This window comes from Porites lutea, chromosome 3 (genome assembly GCF_958299795.1).
Source record: "Porites lutea chromosome 3, jaPorLute2.1, whole genome shotgun sequence".
NCBI classification, from domain to species: domain Eukaryota; kingdom Metazoa; phylum Cnidaria; class Anthozoa; order Scleractinia; family Poritidae; genus Porites; species Porites lutea.
In genome coordinates this window covers 25,076,902-25,098,200 of record NC_133203.1, presented here as the reverse complement: position 1 = coordinate 25,098,200, position 21,299 = coordinate 25,076,902, and the positions used below count along the sequence as shown (strand labels likewise).

The 21,299-nt window shown below is 38.6% G+C and overlaps 1 protein-coding gene and 1 pseudogene across 1 annotated transcript; one reads left to right on the top strand and one right to left on the bottom strand.

Annotated features, from left to right (window-relative positions):
• Positions 1-1,911: 1,911 nt before the first annotated feature.
• LOC140932026 (uncharacterized) lies at positions 1,912-4,975 on the bottom strand. Its single transcript, XM_073381690.1, has 6 exons — positions 4,786-4,975; positions 4,525-4,703; positions 3,626-3,751; positions 2,796-3,103; positions 2,262-2,385; positions 1,912-2,025 (listed from the first exon to the last, which is right to left on the bottom strand). Exons 1-6 carry the CDS (start codon positions 4,973-4,975, stop codon positions 1,912-1,914), a joined length of 1,041 nt encoding a protein of 346 aa, XP_073237791.1.
• Positions 4,976-9,583: 4,608 nt separating this feature from the next.
• On the top strand, positions 9,584-13,083 carry LOC140932025 (uncharacterized; annotated as a pseudogene).
• Positions 13,084-21,299: the final 8,216 nt, after the last annotated feature.

Here is a 21,299-nt window from a genome sequence, read left to right as displayed (position 1 = left end):
CTTTCTGTGCTGAAGGAGCAACTGAGAGCTTTTGATGGGTCGCAGAATTTGTTTGTGCCCGCTAGTGGCCTCTTCTGGGTCAGAAAGGGAGGTAAGCAGATGGTTCAGCTGAAAACAGAAAAAGACTTGGCGTTCTGTAAAGATGAGTACAGGGACAAGGTTAAAGGACGAGTTAACTCCGTACGTGTTGCATGCGCAGCAGTATCAGTTGAAAATTTAGGTAAGCTAGCTTTTGCATTTTTAATTCGTTTATATTATGCTTAGTCCGGGCTTAGTCAGTGGATCTTTTCGCTTCAGTCTATTTATATTCTGTGACTCTTCGTAGCTAGCTGTTTCGCTTGACAGCCGGATTTGCTGAAGGGCACGCCTGATGTTTATCTTTTGGGATAATACAATGTGATAATTTCGTTGCATCTCCCGGAAAAAGCAGTCGCCCCAAAAGTGGCCACTTTGGTTTTTTTGCCTTGTTTTAGTTCTGAGCTCATGTACTTCTTTTATATTGTTTTGCCTGCCCATCCCTCCCACTGGATTAATGCAGAACGTTGATTGAGTTGGTTGGTCATTGCAGGAGCCAGTAGTTCTGCTGTTAAAAACCCTAAAAGGTGCCTAGAATTTAGAACTGGGGATGGCAGAGACCTAGAGCTAGTGGCAGCTGCAAGTGCCGCTGAAGGGATGGCATCAAAGAAGATAAAGACAGGAGAAAATGACTTGTGGAATGACGTTCACTGCACACTTGTAAGGGATCTAGAAAAAAAGGGCATCGTAAATCGGTATGGAGTAAAGCACTTGAAATTATGGACTGATCAAATCGTTGAAGGAAAATCAGCAGGGGTAGGAGAGGAGCCAAAATGGGAAAACTACATTGATCAAATCGGCGTACCCCCAAAGCCACCAGCTAGGCAATCGCCTCAGGGAGAAATGGCAAGCAAACAGAAAACAGCAACAACAGATGACCTTTTAAAGGCAATGATAATACAGAATCAGCAGAGAATGGATTTAGAAAGCAAGCGAGCGGAGACATTCCAGAATTCTCTGCTAGCTTTAATTGCAAACAAGTCCAATCCTGAGCAGTCACTGGTATGTGAAAAGTCTTATAAAATTAATAATGTGCAGTTTCAGGAAATATCCATAATCACCCCTCAGAAGGAGTTTTGATGTACATCCCCTCCCCCAAGACATTCCAGTTTTAGTTAAATACACTGCATTAAAAAAATAATAATTTTAGGTTTTATGACCCCCTCCCTCCCCTAGTAATATCCCACTATCATCAGTCCATGGGTTGAATATATGGATTTTTTCTGAAACTACACATTTTAATCTTCCTGCTTACAGTTGTACATGTGTGAAGATCAAGGGTTTCTCTTATAACCAATAATTGTTCCAGCTAATCCAATAATAAAGTTGTACCTGGCAAGTAAGTTCGCTGGCATCTTGGTTAGTTGTTTATAAAAGGTTAGAATAAGATTAGGCAGGAATGTATCTAAAAACAGGAGCCATTTTTGAGAGAAATTTTACTAGGAAAAGACTGATAATATACAACTTGAGCTCATACTAAATTCAGTTTTTATTCTCTTTTTGCTATTTTGTAGATGAGTCCTTGGATGCAAATGCCAGCACAACCCTGTGAAGAGAGAAAGTCACCGATTACTCAATACACACTGGCAAAGTGCTGCAACTTTTTGGAAGAACACAAACTTGAAAAGCTAATTCCACAGTTTGTACAAGCTGAAATGGATGGCCCTTTGCTGGTATCCCTATGTAATCCCCATATAAGCAACTCCATATTAGAAGGAATGGGAATCGTAAACAGATGTGATAAAGAGACTCTCATTAAGGCAGTAACAGAAAAGATGTCAGGAAGACATCCTTAAATAGTCAGTGTTCTATTTGTTATGTTGATTGTAGAAACTGTTAAAAAGCAGTTTTTACAGAAGATGTTTCAATATTATTGAGGTTCAATATCTGTTCATGTTTAAAGTGAAGCCTTGTTACTGTCAATGGTAAAGTTGAAAGTAAATATGGTTTCTGTGGAAGAGATATACATTTAGTAAAAAATAACTACAAGCTTACCAGTTGGCGTATTTAATAATATCCACAGTCTTCAAAGAAGCCAACAGAGCAAGATTGTGAAATCTGTATGAAAGATAAGGTATAAGGTTAAGGGGTGGCATCACTCTCTGAAACTTTCTGCTCTGGATTTAAGTAAAGTGACACCAAGGCAATTAATTACAGTTAGTTAAGCTGTCGGTGTTATCTTGTACCTGCTCAAGAGCAATTTCAAAACATCTTTTGGGGTACTTAATGCACACTTCTGGGTGCCTTCTTAACCAGTCCTTGGCAAACTGAAAGGAATCTTCAATAGGATTCAGGTCTGGAGAGTAAGGCCTTGAAATAAAAGTAATAAAGATTTAGATGTACACTTCCCATATTTTTTATTTCCATTTAATAACATGATTGTACAACAGAAACATTTCAATGGTCACTTAAACCTTCCCTTGTTCAGAAATCATCTTGTGGCTCAATCAAAAATCAGGTACTAGTGGTTTGGGTTTTAGTGATTTTCATGTATGTGAATATTAAGTATATAATTTTTAAGGTCACAGTCTAGAAAAGAACAGTCTTCCTCTTGAGGATTCAAGTACAATTACCACATAAAAATAAAGAACTAAATGAAGAAATATACCACATTGATGAAAATGAACAATTGGCACCAAACATGTTTGTGTCAATAAACAATATTGTAGTTTTTTTATCTTGAGTTGACAGAGTGGCCCATGAAGAAAATAATCACTTACGGCAAAAATATCACCATTGCTCCTCTGAGTCGTATTGCTTCTATAACCACATCAGAATAATGTATGTTACAGTTGTCCATGACAACAACTGAACGTGGCTCCCCTCTTGCAACTGAACCAATATGAGGTTGTACAAAGTTAAGCATTGAAAATTCAAATTGCCCTCGATTGTATGCCCCAGTGATAACATGTGAAGCTATGACTCCCTGAGTGCTGATGGCACTGAGAACACTGTAACGTGTACCACGTGTAAAGTTTCCCTTTACTGATAGCCTTCCAGTTCCCTGTAATTCGCGTGTATATCTTCTCTATAATTGAAAACAACAACAAATCAAGAGTTGCAGACAAACTTTGTTCTTTTAAAGTTCAGTTTTTTATTCCCAATGTTCATCCACGTGTAGTTTATCTAAAAAGAACTACTAAAGTGTTGTGTTTGTTGTTGACTTGGTATTGGGTTGGTTGGGTAATGGGGAATTCAACTGATTGTTTAGGTGGCCAAATAATTTATGGCAACCTGAGTCAACTACCAAAGAACCTTTGCTAAGCCCTGCCGGGAGCCTATTAATTTTTAGGCTTTTTAACTGCGAGATCGGGTGCAGTGGGGAGGGTGGGGGGGTGTTGGGTAGGACCAACCATGGATCAATTTGGGAAATCATACTGCAATATTTTCTTGTAAAATGTCAAACACCCCCCCCCCCGTCCAGGTTTAACATTGATCGGTGAATAGTACTGATGCTGCAATAAAATAATGTTCACACCCTTTTACCCGCATAAAGGAGTGGGAGGGGATGGTTCATATGTAATGCAATAGCAAATTCTTTACATCACACCTGAAAAGTTCTTTCATCTTTTGCTGATTCATCTATAAATAGTAACTGCTCTCGGGAAAATTGAGCAATCCTACGACGGTACATCGCCCTACTTCTCTCATCACGTTCTTTTGCAATTGTGTTCAGCTAATTGAAAGAAAAAAAAAGAAAAATGTCACCAGTTAGGGCAACAGGTACAGTAATGACTATCAATTCCAGTTCCAACCTTACAATCATGTAGCTCTCTTGTGCATTTGTTGCCAGATGATAGTTGGACTATTGCCATTACTGGGCATAATTTTGTTAGAAAAGGGTTGCTCACGGATGAGGCATTTTGTCAAATAAGTCAACAACAGATCCAAAAGGTTAACTGGAAATGTTGTTTTCAGCTAAAAAGTAAGATGCGGAAGTTCTACGACAAATGGCCATATCCTAAATTTTATGAATTGACAATGCACATTTAATAACTATTTGCCCTTTTTCACTTTTTCCTTGTATGACAACAATACTGCGATAAAATACATGAAGAGGTAACGTTTTCTCTGTCATCAATATTCGGGACATCGAAAATTATTTCTTGTGAGGTGCTGATAACTCCCCGCCCCTTCCCTTTCAATATTTTATAACTGTGCGATTTCAACTATTGTCTGGAGGATTTTCAATGAAAAAGCGGAGCACTTCAGCCCTTGGCTCCAGAGAAGAAGGATCGGAAAGGTAAGTGATCTGTTCGACCGAGGATATTTTATGTTGGAACTTTCCAAAACTAAATGAAAAATTTTCCTCTGGGAGGGGGAAATCCTGGTACAGATGATGTACTAAAGAGCCTCCCTGTTATTGTACGTGCTTCATAGTCTGCCGTGCTTCAATGACGTGATAAACTGTTTTTCTTCTTTTTCAAATATAAGACATGCAATATGTACCTTTCTTCGTGTAAAGCCCATTTTCTTCAATAGCTTAGCGATCGTGGACACGTGAATTGTCTTTCCCAGTGCGAACTGTATCCATTCCTGTATTTCATCCTCGTAAATCTCTGGATATTGCTGGATTACCCTTCTTATGAATAACACGTCCTGTGCTAAGTCCAGGTGAGAAAAACAATGGTTATGTATTTGTTTGTTACAATGAGGCCCATTTAGAGAAGTGATTACAAAAACCTCAGTTCAAATCGTAAGCTTACTTACCTTCCAACTGTCTCACTCTACCCGGCCGTGATTGATAATGAACTGTTTTTGTGTTCTGGTAAAGATTTCGAATCTTTTTTACAAACGTCTTCCCTACGTGAAGTAGTCTAGCAACACGTTCGACGGTAAATCCCTGAACGAGTAAATACACTACTCGCCAACGCAAATTTAACGAATAACTTGCCACCATGTTTACATGTAACTTTGACCGGCCGCCATATTTTAAATTTTCAGGCCCAGTCCTACACTTCCATATATGGGTATGACGAGTATGATTGACGGAAATTTTGGAAACGTTTCAGCGGGTGTTTTGATTTGGAAAGTCGCGTATCAAGGAAAACGGTGGTATTTTTTTTACGAAAATTAGAAACGTTCAGAGTCTTAACAGAAAGTGGAATAGAATTCCAAATAGACACACCAATTCTAGTAAAACATTTTTTCAGTTCTAGAGAATTTGACAGAGAAGCATTCTTTTGCAGATAATCGCGTATTATAATGTTTTGTATTGATTTTCGCAAACTTATCCAGAAGACTTCTAGGCGCTGTCTTAGCATGAACGTCATACATTAAAAAGCTTAACTGTTGAAAGAACAAAGACTGCAAAGAAAGGCAGTTCGATTCAATAAAAAAAGGGATTGCATGGTCTCTGGGTTTAGAAAAATAAATCAAACGCAGAGCACGTCTTTGCAGAACAAGTATCTTATTGAGGTGGTAGGTCTGTGGACAGTTGACCCATGCACAGATACCATAATTTAAATAAGGAGAAATAAGTGCATGATATAAATTCAAAAGAAGACGCCGTGGAATGTAATGCCTCATTTTAGCAATTATTCCAACCGGTCTACTAATTTTGTAACAGATAAAGTCAATATGATGCTTCCATGATAGTTCAGAATCAATCATTATACCCAAATATTTAACAAAGTCCTTCATCTCTAGAGTTACTCGAGTATTTAAAGTTGGATTAAAAATCTTAATTTGAGGAATGAAAGGCATTCTTTTTTGGCGCGGACGAAAAATGACATAATTAGACTTTTTGACGTTGAGCGTTAGTTTGTTAGCATTAAGCCATTCACTTACTTTCTCAAGTTCATTATTGACAGTTAGTTCAAGAGTACGTAAGTTGTCATTTGCATAAGTTAGACTAGTATCATCTGCGAATAGATAAAAAGTAAATTCCTTGGAAGATTTATGGATGTCATTAATATATAACAGAAATAACAAGGGTCCAAGTAGAGAGCCTTGAGGCACTCCACATACAATCGTTTCAGTTTCAGATATGCATTTGTCTATTTCAATAGACTGTCGGCGATCTGAAAGATATGATCTAAACCAAGAATTTATAACTCCTCTTATTCCATAGTGTTCAAGTTTTGTCAAAAGAATCTCATGGTTAACAGTATCAAATGCTTTCTTAAGATCTATAAAAATTCCACGAGTACTTTCTATTGTCCATATTAGAATGTATGGTGTTCACAATATCAACAATCGCGTGCTGGGTACTATGTTTATTGCGAAAGCCATATTGTAAATCATAAAGAATATCATTCTTGTCTATAAACTTTATCAGTCTACGATACAAAATTTTCTTAAATAAACGATTATAAATTGATAACAAAGAAATTGGCCGATAGTTTTCAGATAACGTGTCGTCTTCGCCCTTATACACTGGAATTACTTTTGCATATTTAAGTTTTGCAGGGTAAACCCCAGTTAGTACAGACTGGTTAAAAATTTTGGTTAATGGTATGGATATGACTGATTTCGCAAGTTTTTTGTTTAGCAAGGTTTCTGCCTGGAATCCAATTCATTGGAGCAGTGACAGTGGTTGTACGACATGTATATCCATCATGGGATAGGCTTCGGTTCGTGGCTTTTCACCCTGAATCAGAAGGAGGTGCCGGTTCTCATGACGTGCCTTACGACGAGGGATCTGCACGGTGTTAGCAAGCGACTGATGGGGATGTTCACCTAATTGTGGATGTACAACGAAGAAACCAAGTACCTGCCGCCCCTGGAAGGAGTGGTCTTGCGTGCCATGATCTGTACGGGGGTGCACAAGGAAAGGTTATCGCTTTCTTGGCGGATGGTCCGCCCCAAGAATTCCTGAAGAAGGGAAGTCAGGGGATGAAGATTCAGATAAAAAGAGCGTGGATAAGGAAGTTAGTGAACCATCTAAACGCGTAAAGAGGACTGTAATGCACTGTGTGCACTATAATGCACTGACTATTCGTTCTTGTTTTCTTTGAGTCAAATAGTCAACGCGGCGCTTTTCCGAGGTCAAATGAGGCTCATATTTTATATTACTTCCATCTCAGTTAACATTGGAGCTCATCAATAAACTGCATATTAGTGCTATAGTCACCCTGGAGGGACGAAACAGGGGAGGGGCGAGACAGCAGGGAAGTTTGCGTCAAAGCCACTTGAAGATCTGTCTTGGCACGGAGTTATAAAACGGGTCTTTCAACATTTTTAACACGTTAATTGCTCATGATAAATGTCGTGCTTCATCTATACACGCCGATGTAAGAGTTTTAAGGTGATACTTTTGCTCGTAGATGAGCATGGTAAGAACGTCATTCTCCATCTTTTCTTTGACCATAAAAACTATAATCGACTGGCACTTCTCAACAATGGACTCTATTTGATATTCATGAGTAAGTTCACGCAAGAAGTAACAATTCAGCTCATCTCTTAAGAGCCCGTTCATGAAGTGAAACGCCATACTGCTGCTTCGCTGCCGGTTCAGTCTAGCGTTTGGATGGAAGAACGTTTGCTCCTTTGGGATGGGTAGAAGAAAAATTTGGCAACTTGACAAGGTTACAAACGCGCTATTCTAACAGCACGAGGTAACTATATATAATTTCTCACTCATAAATAAATTACAGATTCTCTAAAGAAACTGTAAGAAGCAAACTTCAAAACTAATTAAACTCATGTTATACACATTTTAAGATACATTATTTTATTGTACCATTTAGTGAAAAAAAAGACGTACTAATGTTTTGCCTGGGAAATAAGTAACTTGGAAAGTTTAGCCAGTTTTGCACCTCAAATGCCCCCTCCCCCAAAAGATCTGTTGTACGCTAATACGTTTCCTAGACCGTCCATTTAAAAGTTCATGAACAACCAACCCACCCTGAGTACCATTTTAAATCAGCCAGGTACATGAGGTAGTGAAGAATTGTCCCAGGAAAAGCAAAAGGCCATTGACACACTTTTGTACAATTCTTTTATTGCCATGGCTGGTTGAGAGGCTGAAGATACTTCAAGGAGCAAGGACAGAACTTGAGAAAAGCCACAAGAAAAACTATTGTTAATCCCTTAGCTGTAATGACAAATGTTCACAAAAGATTGTTGTTGAAAATCATTGCAAGTTGATAAACACTGCCATTGAAAGCTGCGCCCTTTTCTTTTGTGTACGGATCAGCTATTTAGAGAAAAATTACGTTTGTCACTCTTGAGTGTCTACATTGACACGGTTCTTCATACATTCCCTGTGGCACGTAAGCTGAGAACTTGAGACTTTGTCAAAGGAGAAACCAAAGTTTGATCCCCAATAATATTACATTAAGAGTCTACGTAGAGTAACACACCTAGGCAGTGCTACAACATTCGCTCTTTGCCTACTCCAGATACTTCCAACAGTGATGACACAGCTGATATACAACCAGCAACAGTCAGTGTATCTGTTATGACAGGAAAAATGGCATTTCTCTTGTTTGAACTTCATGTTATGTCTTTGTTTTTGTGTTTTAAGTGTTGAGGCAGGGTCCAACCCACTTCTAGGGATAAAAAACTATACTGTCTTGTCCCTAGTACTTTGCCATTGATGGCCCATGTGTTAAAAGTTTGGGTTTCTGTTTTTCAAGGATTGAAAATGAACATCTTTTCATGCCAATTTTCAATAGACCTCATAGCAAGACTTTTAGTGGAATTTCTCTGGATACGAGGTCTTCAATTAAAGCCTTTGGCGGGCGGCAACCAGTCATTCGTATCTTGTTAATATCATTTGCTGAATAAATTGAACCAAAAATGTTCCTTCTCATAAGTTCCTCCCAGTTCAAGGTGTTGACTTTGGAGGTCATCAACAAACTGTATATTAGTGCTGTTAGTCACCCTGCAGGGATGAAACAGGGAAGGGGCGAGTAATCAGGCCAGTGTGCGTCAAAGCCACTTGGAGATCTGTCGTGGCGTGGATTAATAAAACGGGTTTTTTTAACATCTTCAACATGTTAATTGCTTATGTGGCCAAAGGAAACTTTCCTTCTCCGGATGCTTTAATAAGGATTCTGTTCTACAAGTTTGCATTGCTCAGTTGTGACAGAGTTAGAACGAAAATATCATCTGGATCTTACCATACGCCTCATGATTTCTCAGCTCCCCGAAGCTAATATTCTAAGCCTTGTCAGGGTGCAAACAAAGTCAGTTTTACAGCTTATGTCCTTGTTTTTAGGGTCTTTTCATATCTTAAACTAAACTGGATACGAGGTCTTCAATTAAAGCCTTTGGCGGGCGGCAACCAGTCATTCGTATCTTGAAAAATATCATTTGCTGAATATATTGAAGCAAATGTGTTACTTCTCATAAGTTCCTCACAGTTCAAGGTGTTGACCTTTGAGGTCATCAACAAACTGTATATTAGTGCTGTTAGTCACCCTGGAGGGACGAAACAGGGAAGGGGCGAGTCATCATTAACCAACGAGGGCCAAAACGCTCCAAACTGAACGAGTGTTGTGTTCTCGGTACCCTTCATTCTGAGAATGGGAGTACACAACTGGAACACCTTTTTATACCAATGGATGTGAAATCCATCACTTCAAAAACCTACAAGAGTATCGAGAGAAGGTTGGGACCGCAAATTGAAAAGGTAGCAAGAACGAGTTGCTTTACCTGGCTTGATCAGGAAGTAGAGAGGACGGACGGGAACAACGACCTTGCAATCTCCTACGATATGGGGTGGCAAAAAAGGGGGAATGCTCGGAACTCACGGACAGGACGAGGCACTGCTGCTGGACGAGCTACCGGTAAAATTGTTGACTTTGAAACGAGGAACACCACCTGCCAAATATATGAGAGTGCGTCCAAGTCAGGAAAGCGGCCACATACTCACGACTCTCGAAAGAATCATACTGGCTCTTCCAGGTCAATGGAAGCAGGGGCCGCAGCAAAAATCTACGAGCGTGCCAAAGCATGTGGTAATCGCTACTCTAACTTTATAGGAAGACAAGTTGCTGGTAAGTTTGAACAAAAAATACTATTCCACAAATAGCTGGAATGAATGCGTGTTACCTAATCTTGAAAATACGATCTTCTTAAGACCGATATTCAATCTCTTATCAGATTATGACGTGGGAAAACAACCTGATTTCACCCATGTGAAACGAGGATTTAGAGGTGACCTGTACAAAGCTAGATCGCAGATCCCTGCAGGAAACAAAACCCTACTTTCAAATGCTGTTATATCATACCTAGAGAAGTGCTTTGCTTATGCCCTTCATCAAAACAAGGACCACGAAAAAAGACTGAAACAATCTCTCGAGGTCATGGTACCCCACGCCTTTGGCGACCACGCAAAATGCAGTTTGCAATGGTGCGGTAAGTTAAAAAATCCCTCCGGATATAAACACGTGGGCCTACCAGATGGTCAAGATTTGCAAGGCGCCGCCCTCAAGAAGTGTCTTACTGATGTCATTTAAAAATATACAACGCCAGACATGCTGAAAAAGATCGCACACTTTCATCTTCTCAAAAAAATGAAACAGCAAACAGTGTAATCGGCACCAAGTCTCTGGAGATCAGATACTACGGGGGGAGCAAAAGTAACGACTACAGAGTTACAGCAGGTGTTGCACAAGTGAATGAAGGTAAAACTGTTGGCATAAATTTACTAATCAATGTCAATGGTGATCGGAAATGCGGTAAAATTGGGGGGAAATTTGCGTATCATTTCTGGCGTTTCATGTTCTTAACGAAAGCGCCACGGTATATCTGCGACCATTACTGTTTAGTGTTAAAAATTCGTAGATCCAAAAAATATTTTGCCACCCCCTACTAAGACAAGGCTGCAGAAAAAAAAGTGTCATAGATGATGGTAGGCGACAAAAGGGTGGGGGATCACTGTTTTACCAAGGGTCACGGAGTGGAGCAGGTTTTGCATTATCTATACAGAAGGGGTTGAAAAGCTTCATTGGGGTATCGTTTTTCCAGTGAGCGACTGCACAGACATACATACTTTTACTTTGAAATAATTTGTCTACGAAGAACATGTAAAAAAAATAAAAACAAAGAAAAATCACTAAACTGAAAATGAAATAGTAGACAAAACACGGTTTGCAAACTAAATGTCTAATAATGTTTTATGCACATTGTAATAAAACTAATAGCAGCACAAAAAGGTTTTGTTAATGACTAATATAATCATCGGAAAAGGCCTATAAGGCCCCTAACAAAACAAGGGCAAATTATGCTATAAATTTGACAGTAAATAGATTTCCAAATGTAAATAATAACTGTTATCCGCAAGTGGCATACTGCTTGTGAGCATATCATAGGAAAGTCACAGATCTTGAATATATCATCGTGCGAGAGGGTTTTCATTGCAGTTGAAAATCGGATGGCGAGGTTTTCTTGAACTAGCGGGCTTATTTCGCCTCAGAACGAGAACCTTTGAAGCTAAAAACTGCCAAGTGGTTTCTGCAGATGTTGTGTTTTGTTTTCTTAATATTTTTGTCGAAAAAGAACAGACAAATGCAGAGTAAGTTGGATAAATAGAATATTTTTAATTTCAATGCGCATGTAGCAGAAAGTTGGTTGTATTAAAGCGCTGTGTTCGCCGTAGTTGTCCGATTACTCATTTTCTTCCAACAATTCTTTGGCTAAGAACAACGTTTCAGTTACGAGGTAGTTTGTCAGCTCTCTTCCGCTATTTGTGCGTTTACGTTCACAAATGTGTAGACCTATTATTTTAGCATTAAATTTGACCAAAACTTTGTCGAGCAATTTCTACAGTCACGTTTGCCTTCAAACTTGCAGACAAACTAGAAAGCTCTGAGGCTTATTTGCTGAAGTTATGGAAAAATTTGTCGTGGGATTTCGAAGTTATTTTCATTTTTCGTAAAAATGAAAATATAAATATAGGCCGATATCTCAAAAGTTTTTATACCTACAAGAAAATAAATAACCTTTTCTTAAAGTTCTATCATTATTTATTAACGATGCAAAAAATCGTAGAAATCGGTTGAATCTTTCATTTGGAAAAAAACGTAACCAACACGCATATAAATAGGAAAAGGCCACCCTAAAGAGTTGCAGCAACAATTTGAGAGGCAGCCAAACTTGACGAAAGCGCTAAGCGTTGGCATCAACCCAGATTTGAAATACTATGATATTGACGGCAACTCATGGACTCGTACGCTCTTCACATGCCAATAGTCATCGATCCAACGCTGGTAAAGGCTGCTCAATTAACCGACTTGGAAATTGTAACAGATGCCAAAGGGCAAGAAAAACCAATTCGATACCTTGTTCAGATGTACTTTGGCTTGGACGAAGGCTTCAACGAAACCCTTTGCACAAGAATCCAGACGGCCAAAGGGGGGAATTTCATGTATCCCATGATGCTTTGCCGCTATTTTTAACCTATTCCTCTTGGTTGGATAGTGCGCTTTCATGGTGAGAAGCAAATTTTGGTCTGCTCGATTTTGTCTTTTTCGATTCTGCAGGTTAGTTTCTACTTGAAATATTAATCATTGACATTCCGTTGACATGAACTGTTTTTTCACTCATTTAATGATTTTTTCTCACATTTAGAGTGGTGTTTTCTGAGCCTATTTTTCCGCGACGGTAAACACATGACCGACTGACTTTCAATTATGCGGTAAGTACATCTCTTGTAGCAGGGTTTTGCAAAATAAGAGTATCTAGATAGGAAGAAAAGCGTTGCAAGTTATTGTTTCCGTGCTCCGACCTTGCGATTTCCATGTGTTTGACCTTCTCAAAAAATCGCATTTTTCAGTCTGTTCTTCACCATGACACGACTCAAAGGTGTCAATTTCTCTCATGAGCGAAGCCCGCCAAGCTCGCGCCCCTTTCTGTACAGTTTGTTCTCAGAACCTTCATGGTCAGATGTTAAAGATCACGCTGTAACTTGATTTTTTACTCTTTTTCGTTGTTTCAGTTATATTTCTTGTAAAAATGGATTTGCATGGTTCGCAAAAGCGATCATACGTGGTTACCGGCAACACTCCAAACAAGCCAGCTGGCTTCATTCACGACCCCACAAGCTTTGAGCTGTAAACCATATCGTGTTTAAATAAAGGATATGTATGTAACACTTCGAGACAGGAGCTGAGACGAGACAGAATCACCAGCACGACGGAGTCTGGGTTTCCAGCATTTAAGCCCAACCCAAAGGGTAGTTATTCAATATTCTTTAACATATATATTGTAGTCTTTGATATGTGACGGAAATCAATTTATGAATAGCTTTTGAGCCTATGGTAATTTTTGTTTGTTTTAAGCTTCCCGAAGTATCCTTCAAAAAGCTAGTGAGATCCCCTAAAAGTCCCAAGCAATTGCCATCAGTTCACAAAATATCTTATCCCTGGCAGCTGGCAGAACAAGTAGCGTTAGTACAGTTCGTCGCATTATTCGAGGATTTAAAACCTGAAGGAACCGAGTGGCCCTCATTTGGCAGTCGCCATGAATACTGGAACAAAGCAGCAACTTTCGTTCAAGAAACTGCAGGAACAAAGTACCTGAGATCCGGTAAGCCAAAAGCAGAAACGTTACCTGATTTTTGTATAAAGATTAGTTTGTTTGCCTTTTTTTACGCATCATCTGTTGCTTTCTAAAATGTGCAATTATATGATATCTATATAAAAAAAACTCTACATACACTTGACCAACTGAGAAAGATGTATTAAAATAACCTTTATTCAACATTCAAGTATTCAGGATTCCCTTTGTAAACAAAGATACCTTATATTTAACTGCAATGAATTGGTTTGCAGATTTTATGTATTTATTCAGAAATAAGCTAAATACCACTAATGCCTATTGCTTAAATGATATTTCCCCCCACAAAGCCCGAAAGGTTCTTATTCCCCCCACAGAACCCGAAAGGTTCTTAGTCACAAGTTTTGAATATAAACCACTCCAGGAAGTACATCAGTATTGCTTTTTGAAGCCAGTTAATTGGAAAAGTATTACTTAATATCATGTCAGTAAAGGAAACCCATTCTGTATGATTGGCATGTAGGCACTTAAAAGGGGTTAGAAAAATGTGTTTAAAGAATAGTTATGACACACAGTTTTTGTTTTACCTTTTTAGCAAACCAATAATTTTTGTAATTATTCATGTAGGTAGCAGTATTCGACAGCTACTCCTAGGGGAGTTGAAAAAGAAGTTCAAGTGTATCTCTGAAGCAGAAGATGCTTTGGGCATCACCATAGAATCATACTTGTTGAAAAAGTCACCAGGTTTGGCCAGTCTGCCTGGTGAGTTCCAGTATCTAAGAATGTCACCCTCGTTATCAGGACATATGAAGTCCCTGACAAATAGCCAAGTCTCTGACTTAATAGTGGAGGGTTTGATGTGCCTTTTATAAGAGACACGTGGAAATGCACTAGCTGCTAAATTTAGCAATGTTCTATTGGCCTTCTTGAAGAATGTGGATGATATGGATATTGTTATGTCAATCATGGATGACTTGTCTGTATGGTTTGCCGCCATAAAAGGAATTGTATCATACCCGAAGAATTTTGTGCAGACGTCTCTTGCTGCCATGAAGAGACTTGAAGCCAATGGAAAGAGTAATCTGGTTTATAAATTTTGGCAAGTGTTGGCATTTGACAGACCTGACAAGTCTTGACCATTAATCCCTATCAACACGATGCCATTTGGTTTACTTGACAACTGCATTGAATTTTTTACATGTACAAGTGTCATACAGGTATAAATCATTTTATTAGATTTCTTTTTTGTCATGTTCACCTTTAAGGTTTATAGGAGCTTATCTGTAACAGCAGGGTATTTTTCTTCACTTACAATGTAGATGCTAATGCGAGAAATTTAGTTAGGTTCCTCTTAATAACGGTTAAGCGCAGTTTTACTTCTCATCTGCTTCATCGGAACATTTATGACAATAAAAAGTGCAATGTGTTACTTCTGATGTTTTGTTATTAATCACCTGTCAGTTATTGCTTGATATATTATCTAATAAGGTTTTTTGTTTTTAATTGCAATCAGATTAAAGAACCAGAAGACTTTAAATTGTGGCATGAAACAATGGTTACAGAGTTCCCTGAACGTATGCAGAGACTCCTAGCTGGACCTATGTAGAGTGGTGTCAATGCTCAGGATGTTCGAAACCCACTCAAAGTAAGATGCCTTTGGAATGTTTTCATTATCTTTTTAAAATGTTTTGCCATTCTAAAAATTGAGTAAACTTACAGTACACAACAGGAAGGGAGAGGAAGGCGGACGGCAAACCTTATGAGACAAGCATGATATAAACGGAAATTTTTCCATCAAACTTCGACTTCTTTGAACAGTTCTTTTTGAAAAAAGACGAGAAAAAATTAATGTTAAGGAAGATCAACAAAACATACAAGTAATAGCTCTTTCATGTTTGTCTCACTCAAGGGAGTTGCTGTCCCCTTCTTCATGCTCCCCTATCCCATTTTCATTTCATTTTTTAACTTGAAGAAAGATTAATCTTTAAATCTATCACCATTGTAATATACAGTGTACTTGGGAGACAGTTATGTTAACATGTATGAAATGGCCAAGTAATTTTTTGGCCGCAAAGGTAGCAGCAACCTTGATAGAAGTATCCTAATTTTTTTCATCTCCTTTGATCTTTTAATTGACACTGCACCCCGTTTTGAGTTTGATGATTCCCCAATTCATGCACACTTAGGCCCGTGTAAATGTTCAGTGCACAAGCAAGGCCACCTAACACAGAAGAGACAAAAAAATCGCTGTTTACTGCAACAAACAATGTGCAGGTTTGTCATTGTTTTGTAACATCATAAGTGTTTGAGTGACTTTCTAAGTGAACAATTCCAATGATTCATTGAAAGTCAAATTTCACAGCTGGAACTCCAGAGGTTCATATGGTGTATTTTATGTCACTGTTATCAACATTGTTCACTCATGTTTTTGTTTGTAGAAACAGCAAACATGTTGTAGTACTTGTTTTAGTTTATTATTCTGTTTTCAATTTTGTACATTCATGTTTCCTGATTGTACAAGTAATCCGGAATGTATTTTTAGCATTGTGGTTAAAATTTGTGACACTGAATGTAAAAGTGAAACTTGCTTGACTTATCCCCTTTTTATTATTTAGACTGCAGCACTGAACCAACTTAAAGAAGCCAATCCTAAAGGAAGATTCTGGTTGAAATTAGATGCTACTGACCTCAAGGAGGAAATGATGGAATCAGCATTTGATATATGGAATGGCGATGTAGACCTGGGTAATGGGCAGCTGCAGCTGTTAAGAAGCGAATATGATACCAGAGTGAACCTAGCCACCTTGATCAGTACCATTGAAAACCGTAACAGACTTGAGATAGAATTGCTGAAGCTGGAAGACAGTCTGGGTGAAGACATCCCCTTTCTTGATGAGGGCTTGAAACTAGCTGTTGAGGATTACCGGAAAAAAATTGACAACAGGACTACCCCAGAAGAAAACCTGAAGAATGCCAACTGGAATGTTGTGGAGTTTCAGACCTTGCTTCAGAAGGCCCAACTTTTAAATGGTTCCTACGAGGAAAAGCTAATACCCCGATCACACCAACGCTTAAACATGTTTAAATAATGTTTAGTTAAACTCAGTTTAAAATAAAAACAGTTCACATCGCGCGCTGACGCAATCTAAACATGTTTAAAACGTGTTTAACTAAAGAAACCTGTAGGAGGTAGTTTAACTTTCGCGCGAAACTAAACTACTTCAAAATGGCGGCTCCAAAAAAAGTTAGCGGAAGAACGTGGGAGGACAGGTAGACTAGACTTTTGCTCGAAAAATGGGGAGACGAAAACGTACAGCTAAGACTGAAGTCCTGTACTACGAAAAAGCCAATATGGCAAGAAATTGGCAACTTTTTAATGGCCTTTGGATATGAAGACCGCAACGGAGAAGACGAACTTAAGAAGACGGGAAACGCCACACCAAGCAAAAAACCGCCATTCTTCGATGAGCTGGATAAAATACTAACCGATGAGCCGTGTACACAACCAAAAGTTGTCATCAATTTGACAACAATTGTTACGGCATCATCGTGTGAGGACGAAAGTGAAAATATTCAGATCATCCCGAAGGGCAGCAGCAGCAACAGCGACAACAACAGTAGTAGTAGCAGTTCTTCTGAAGTATGTCAGGAGCATGTTTTGGCAGGTAATTTGTAGCTGTTTCTCTCGTACAAACTGTGTTTCTTTTTTCGCAAGCGGAAGTTATAATAGAAAAGTTAAAAACAAACCTTTTCCCCAAGGACGCCACCAAAATATCATAACAGGATATTCTATTGGGCAACGAAACAATAGTTGAATGATAAAGCAATGAACGGTTTGTTTTCGAAGGCCAATGAAAATGGAGGTTTCCGAGAGCACCTTACATGAAGTACACTGTATTTTCAGAAACAGCGAAGAAAAATGAAGAGAAGAAGAAAACTTTCACAGGAAAAAAGAGGAGACTTTCAGCTGCCGATGGTTTCAACAAAATCGACAAGGATTTAGAAGCCTTCATGAATTACCAACAAGAAGCTCACAGGCGTTTTTGGGAGGCAGAGGAAGAACGAGAAAGAAGAGAGGTAGAAAGGCATGAGAAACGACGAAAAGAAGATCAGGAGTTTTCACAATTCGTGTGAAATTTCACACGAATTGTGAAAACACAGGTAAAATTCTGAAAATTTCATGTGTAAGGTGTAATTTTTGACATTCACTTTCCCGGGCTCTAATAAGCAATATTTTTTTTGTGTTATTACAGATAACTAATTTCATCTTTAGTCCTTGAACGATGTAAAAAAGCAGTATGCTTAGAATTATTCTGGTAGAAGGTTTTTGTCCACTTAAAAATTAATATTATTCAATTCCCTGATTGATTCCGTCGTACCACTTTACTCTATCATTTTGTGCGACAGATAATAACATCAGGGACATTTGACCCAGGCCTCTCTGACCACTGCCTTGTTTATGGCATCATAAAGCTACAATGCAAGAGAACACCCCCGAAATATATTTCAGCTTCTTTGAACACATTTTTAAATTTCTCGTCAATAAACGTGGCAACTGTCTTCATGACTTCCGAATCTCCTTCTCTCTTTTTTCCCTCTCGGGGTCTTGTCTTCTTGAGTTGCCTCCTTCTCTCCCATGAAGACAACTTGCTGCTGAATGATTAAATTTTTCTAAACATGATTGTTTATTCCTTGTGAGCAATGGTGTTAAATTTCGTAGCATCGAAAATCCCTTTCGCCATTGGTGCAGAACTTTTGACTACACAAATAAAGGTCGCCTTTAGTTATCTGATTGGCGAGTTTCGATCCTTTACAGAGCAGAGCTTTCATAGGCAGGTGCATATAAAAAAGGTAGTTACTCCGATAAAAGAAGGGGAGGTAATGATAATGATAATGATGATTATGATCATGATGGTAATAAAAATGATGATAATGATAGTAATTTTTCTCATACAAGGATGAAGGCCTTGATTATGCTTTAGGTGAGGAAGACAGAACTGCTGAGATTCTGAAAGACCTAGAGATCACTGATTATGACAATGCTGAAAAGATTCGAAGTCAGCCTGAAATGACACCCCAAAAGACAAGATCATACCTTAATAAGGTAATAGTTAATGCAAATTTTCGGACAAATCAGTTGAAAGGTTATAAGTCACGAGTTACACATTCATATAAGGAGGGTAAAATAGGAGAAGCAGAGAGGTATCAGGAAAAGCAAAGAATAGATGATGCAAGGGCTGTCATAAACCAATATATCAAACATTATGGAAAAAGGAGAGAGGGAATAAAAGGTTCTGGAATAAGAAGAAGGCGGCAGTGTCATGTTTTTTTTCAAAATATTGTTTAAAATGTTGGAACTGATCATAGGAGAAATAATGGCTGGTAACACCGTGCTTAAAATACGTAAAATGGGAGTTTCAATATTGGACACTCATTTAAGAACCTCAGTTATAAACAAAGCCCAGCATAATAAACTATACAAGCAATATTTTAATCTAGTCTAATTATATAACATATGGGACGAGAAATAGTTTTAACCTCCTACTCGGTTAAAAATAAGTGAAATAATAAGCCTGGAAACTTGCTACCAAATTCACGAGGTCAATAGTCTTAGATAATAATCATGACTATGCTATTGGCCTCAACAGAATAATCAACATGAGCTTCACGTGGTTCAATATAAATGCTGGGTATGGTAATTAGCTTATCCGATTCAGGAACTAATTTTACAAATATATCATTTCCTCCAGGTGTTTCGAGTTACAGTGATCTTGATACCTATATTAAGGAAAAGCCAGTTATAAAAAAAACCTGGCAAAGACAATGAGTACCCCATCACTCTTACAATTGATGATAGTACTTTTAAAGTGACAATTACACTGAAGACTAACTACCAGCTTGATCTGACCAAATCCAATTTTTATAAGCTGATTGGATTTGATAAAAAGGTTCTCAAAACAGCCGGGAAAAAATAAAATCTCAAGATACGGATATCCTCAATATTCATTGTGACCTGGGAAATGACAGTCTTGTTGATGGAGAAGAAAGTGACATTATTTACAGCTTTAGTATAAGCGTCCTCAAACCATCATACAGTTTTACTCTGGAGCCAAGAAGAATCACTTATAATCCGATTAATAAACAAGGAATCACTAGTATCACTTCTGGAACTGGTTTGGTAAGAGTAAGTGCTGAGGGGCTCGTCTCGATCTTACAGTACTTTCACCAAGAACATTTTCTTGACCCGACTAACTACCCCTGGGTCTCCGAGGATGCTCCCGCCCCTGCTTCTTCTCCTAGTTTGGCCGGGGCACAGCAGTTCAGCAGCTGCCTACAGAGATCCCTGTGGTAAGTTCCTCAGTTGTGCAGTCAGTTCCTGTTGGCAATCCCTCAGCTGTGGACCATGTTGCACAAGTGGTACAGCTAGTCCACTCTTCATTGGAAGGTGAGGGTCGATCAACAGGGGCACTCCAACCTAAGAAAATATTCACCTCAGTTAATTTGCCAGTAGATGCAGAAGCGCCATTGAAACTTAAAACAAACATCTGGAATAATGAATTTATTGCCTTTGGTTTTCTCTTGGCCAACCAATTTGTTGTTGTTGTTGGGAGGCTCGTCCAAATTGGCTTCTGTTAGAACATGGCGCGGAGAAGTTTTATGGACTTCGTCTAATCCGTTTTGCTAATCGCCTAGGTTGTCCAGTAGGTCCTGATAATGGTCGTGCGTGCTGAGGTGATTCAGTGGCTGTACCTGACACAAATACTTGACGACTTCCCTCAACCCCACGAGGTCATCCTTCACTCTATCTTCATAGATTAGAACCGTCAAGTCATTAGGTACCAGAGTATCCCTTTCCTTTATACTAGCTTTAAATAACAACTCAAGGTGAGTTTCAGATCTCCAACTATCACGTGGCCTCCTCTAATATGCCTTCTCGCCTACTGTTTAGAAAAATAGCCTCTCCCTCTCTTATTTTTCCACCGGGTTATTTCAGAGGTAACTAATTTCGTCCTACTTTCTACAATGTCATCCACAGATCTCTTTAGGGCTGCTATCTCTAGCTCTATATCTTTCTGTTTCTCTTCTAAATCCTGCCTTGTTTTTTCGTCTTTACATGTCACCACACCACAAACAGATATGTATTCCATATCTTCTTTCCTTAATTTGTACAGCTCAAAACTACATCTAAGTAATCTACCACATAGTTTGTCAATTCGTTCCAAGTCACTCCTCAAGCAAGAAGTAATGAAACGAGATTTGATAACCTTTTCATGCCAAATCTGTAAAATATTTGACATTGTGTTGTTTAAGCATCCTATGCTATTTAAACATCCTTAATTTTTAACTAACGGACAAACAAGTGATTTTTCTCGCGCATATGAGTATTTTAAGTGTATACAAATGTTCAGTCTCTTAGCATTTTTAGCTCGCAGTGCGTACTGGAGGGAGATAAAATTTTTTTTAATCTTTAAGAAAACTTGGCGTAATTAATGAAATCACGTAACCCACGGTAATTCCTCAGACTATCCAAACCTTCCTGCACATCATAACACACGTAAATATTATAGAAAACCAGACCAAACTGTACTCACCCTTTCCTGCTATACACCTTCAACATGGACACACCAACTTCTTCAAAAGGCAAACGACAAAAAATTCAGGTATGAGATTTTTTGAAAAGTAAAATGCATCTTCAAGTAACAAAAGGCACGTAGGGCTCAGCCAAATGGTACTATAATGGCGTCAAAACGTGTGGGAAATAGGTTATCTCTGTA

Coding starts and splice junctions, on each gene's coding strand:
- LOC140932026 (XM_073381690.1), bottom strand. CDS start 4,975: ATGGTGGCAAGTTATTCGTTAAATTTGCGTTGGCGAGTAGTGTATTTA. Junction 4,704..4,785: donor TAGAGTGAGACAGTTGGAAG/GTAAGTAAGCTT, acceptor AAATACATAACC/ATTGTTTTTCTCACCTGGAC. Junction 3,104..3,625: donor AAGATGAAAGAACTTTTCAG/GTGTGATGTAAA, acceptor TTTCAATTATAG/AGAAGATATACACGCGAATT.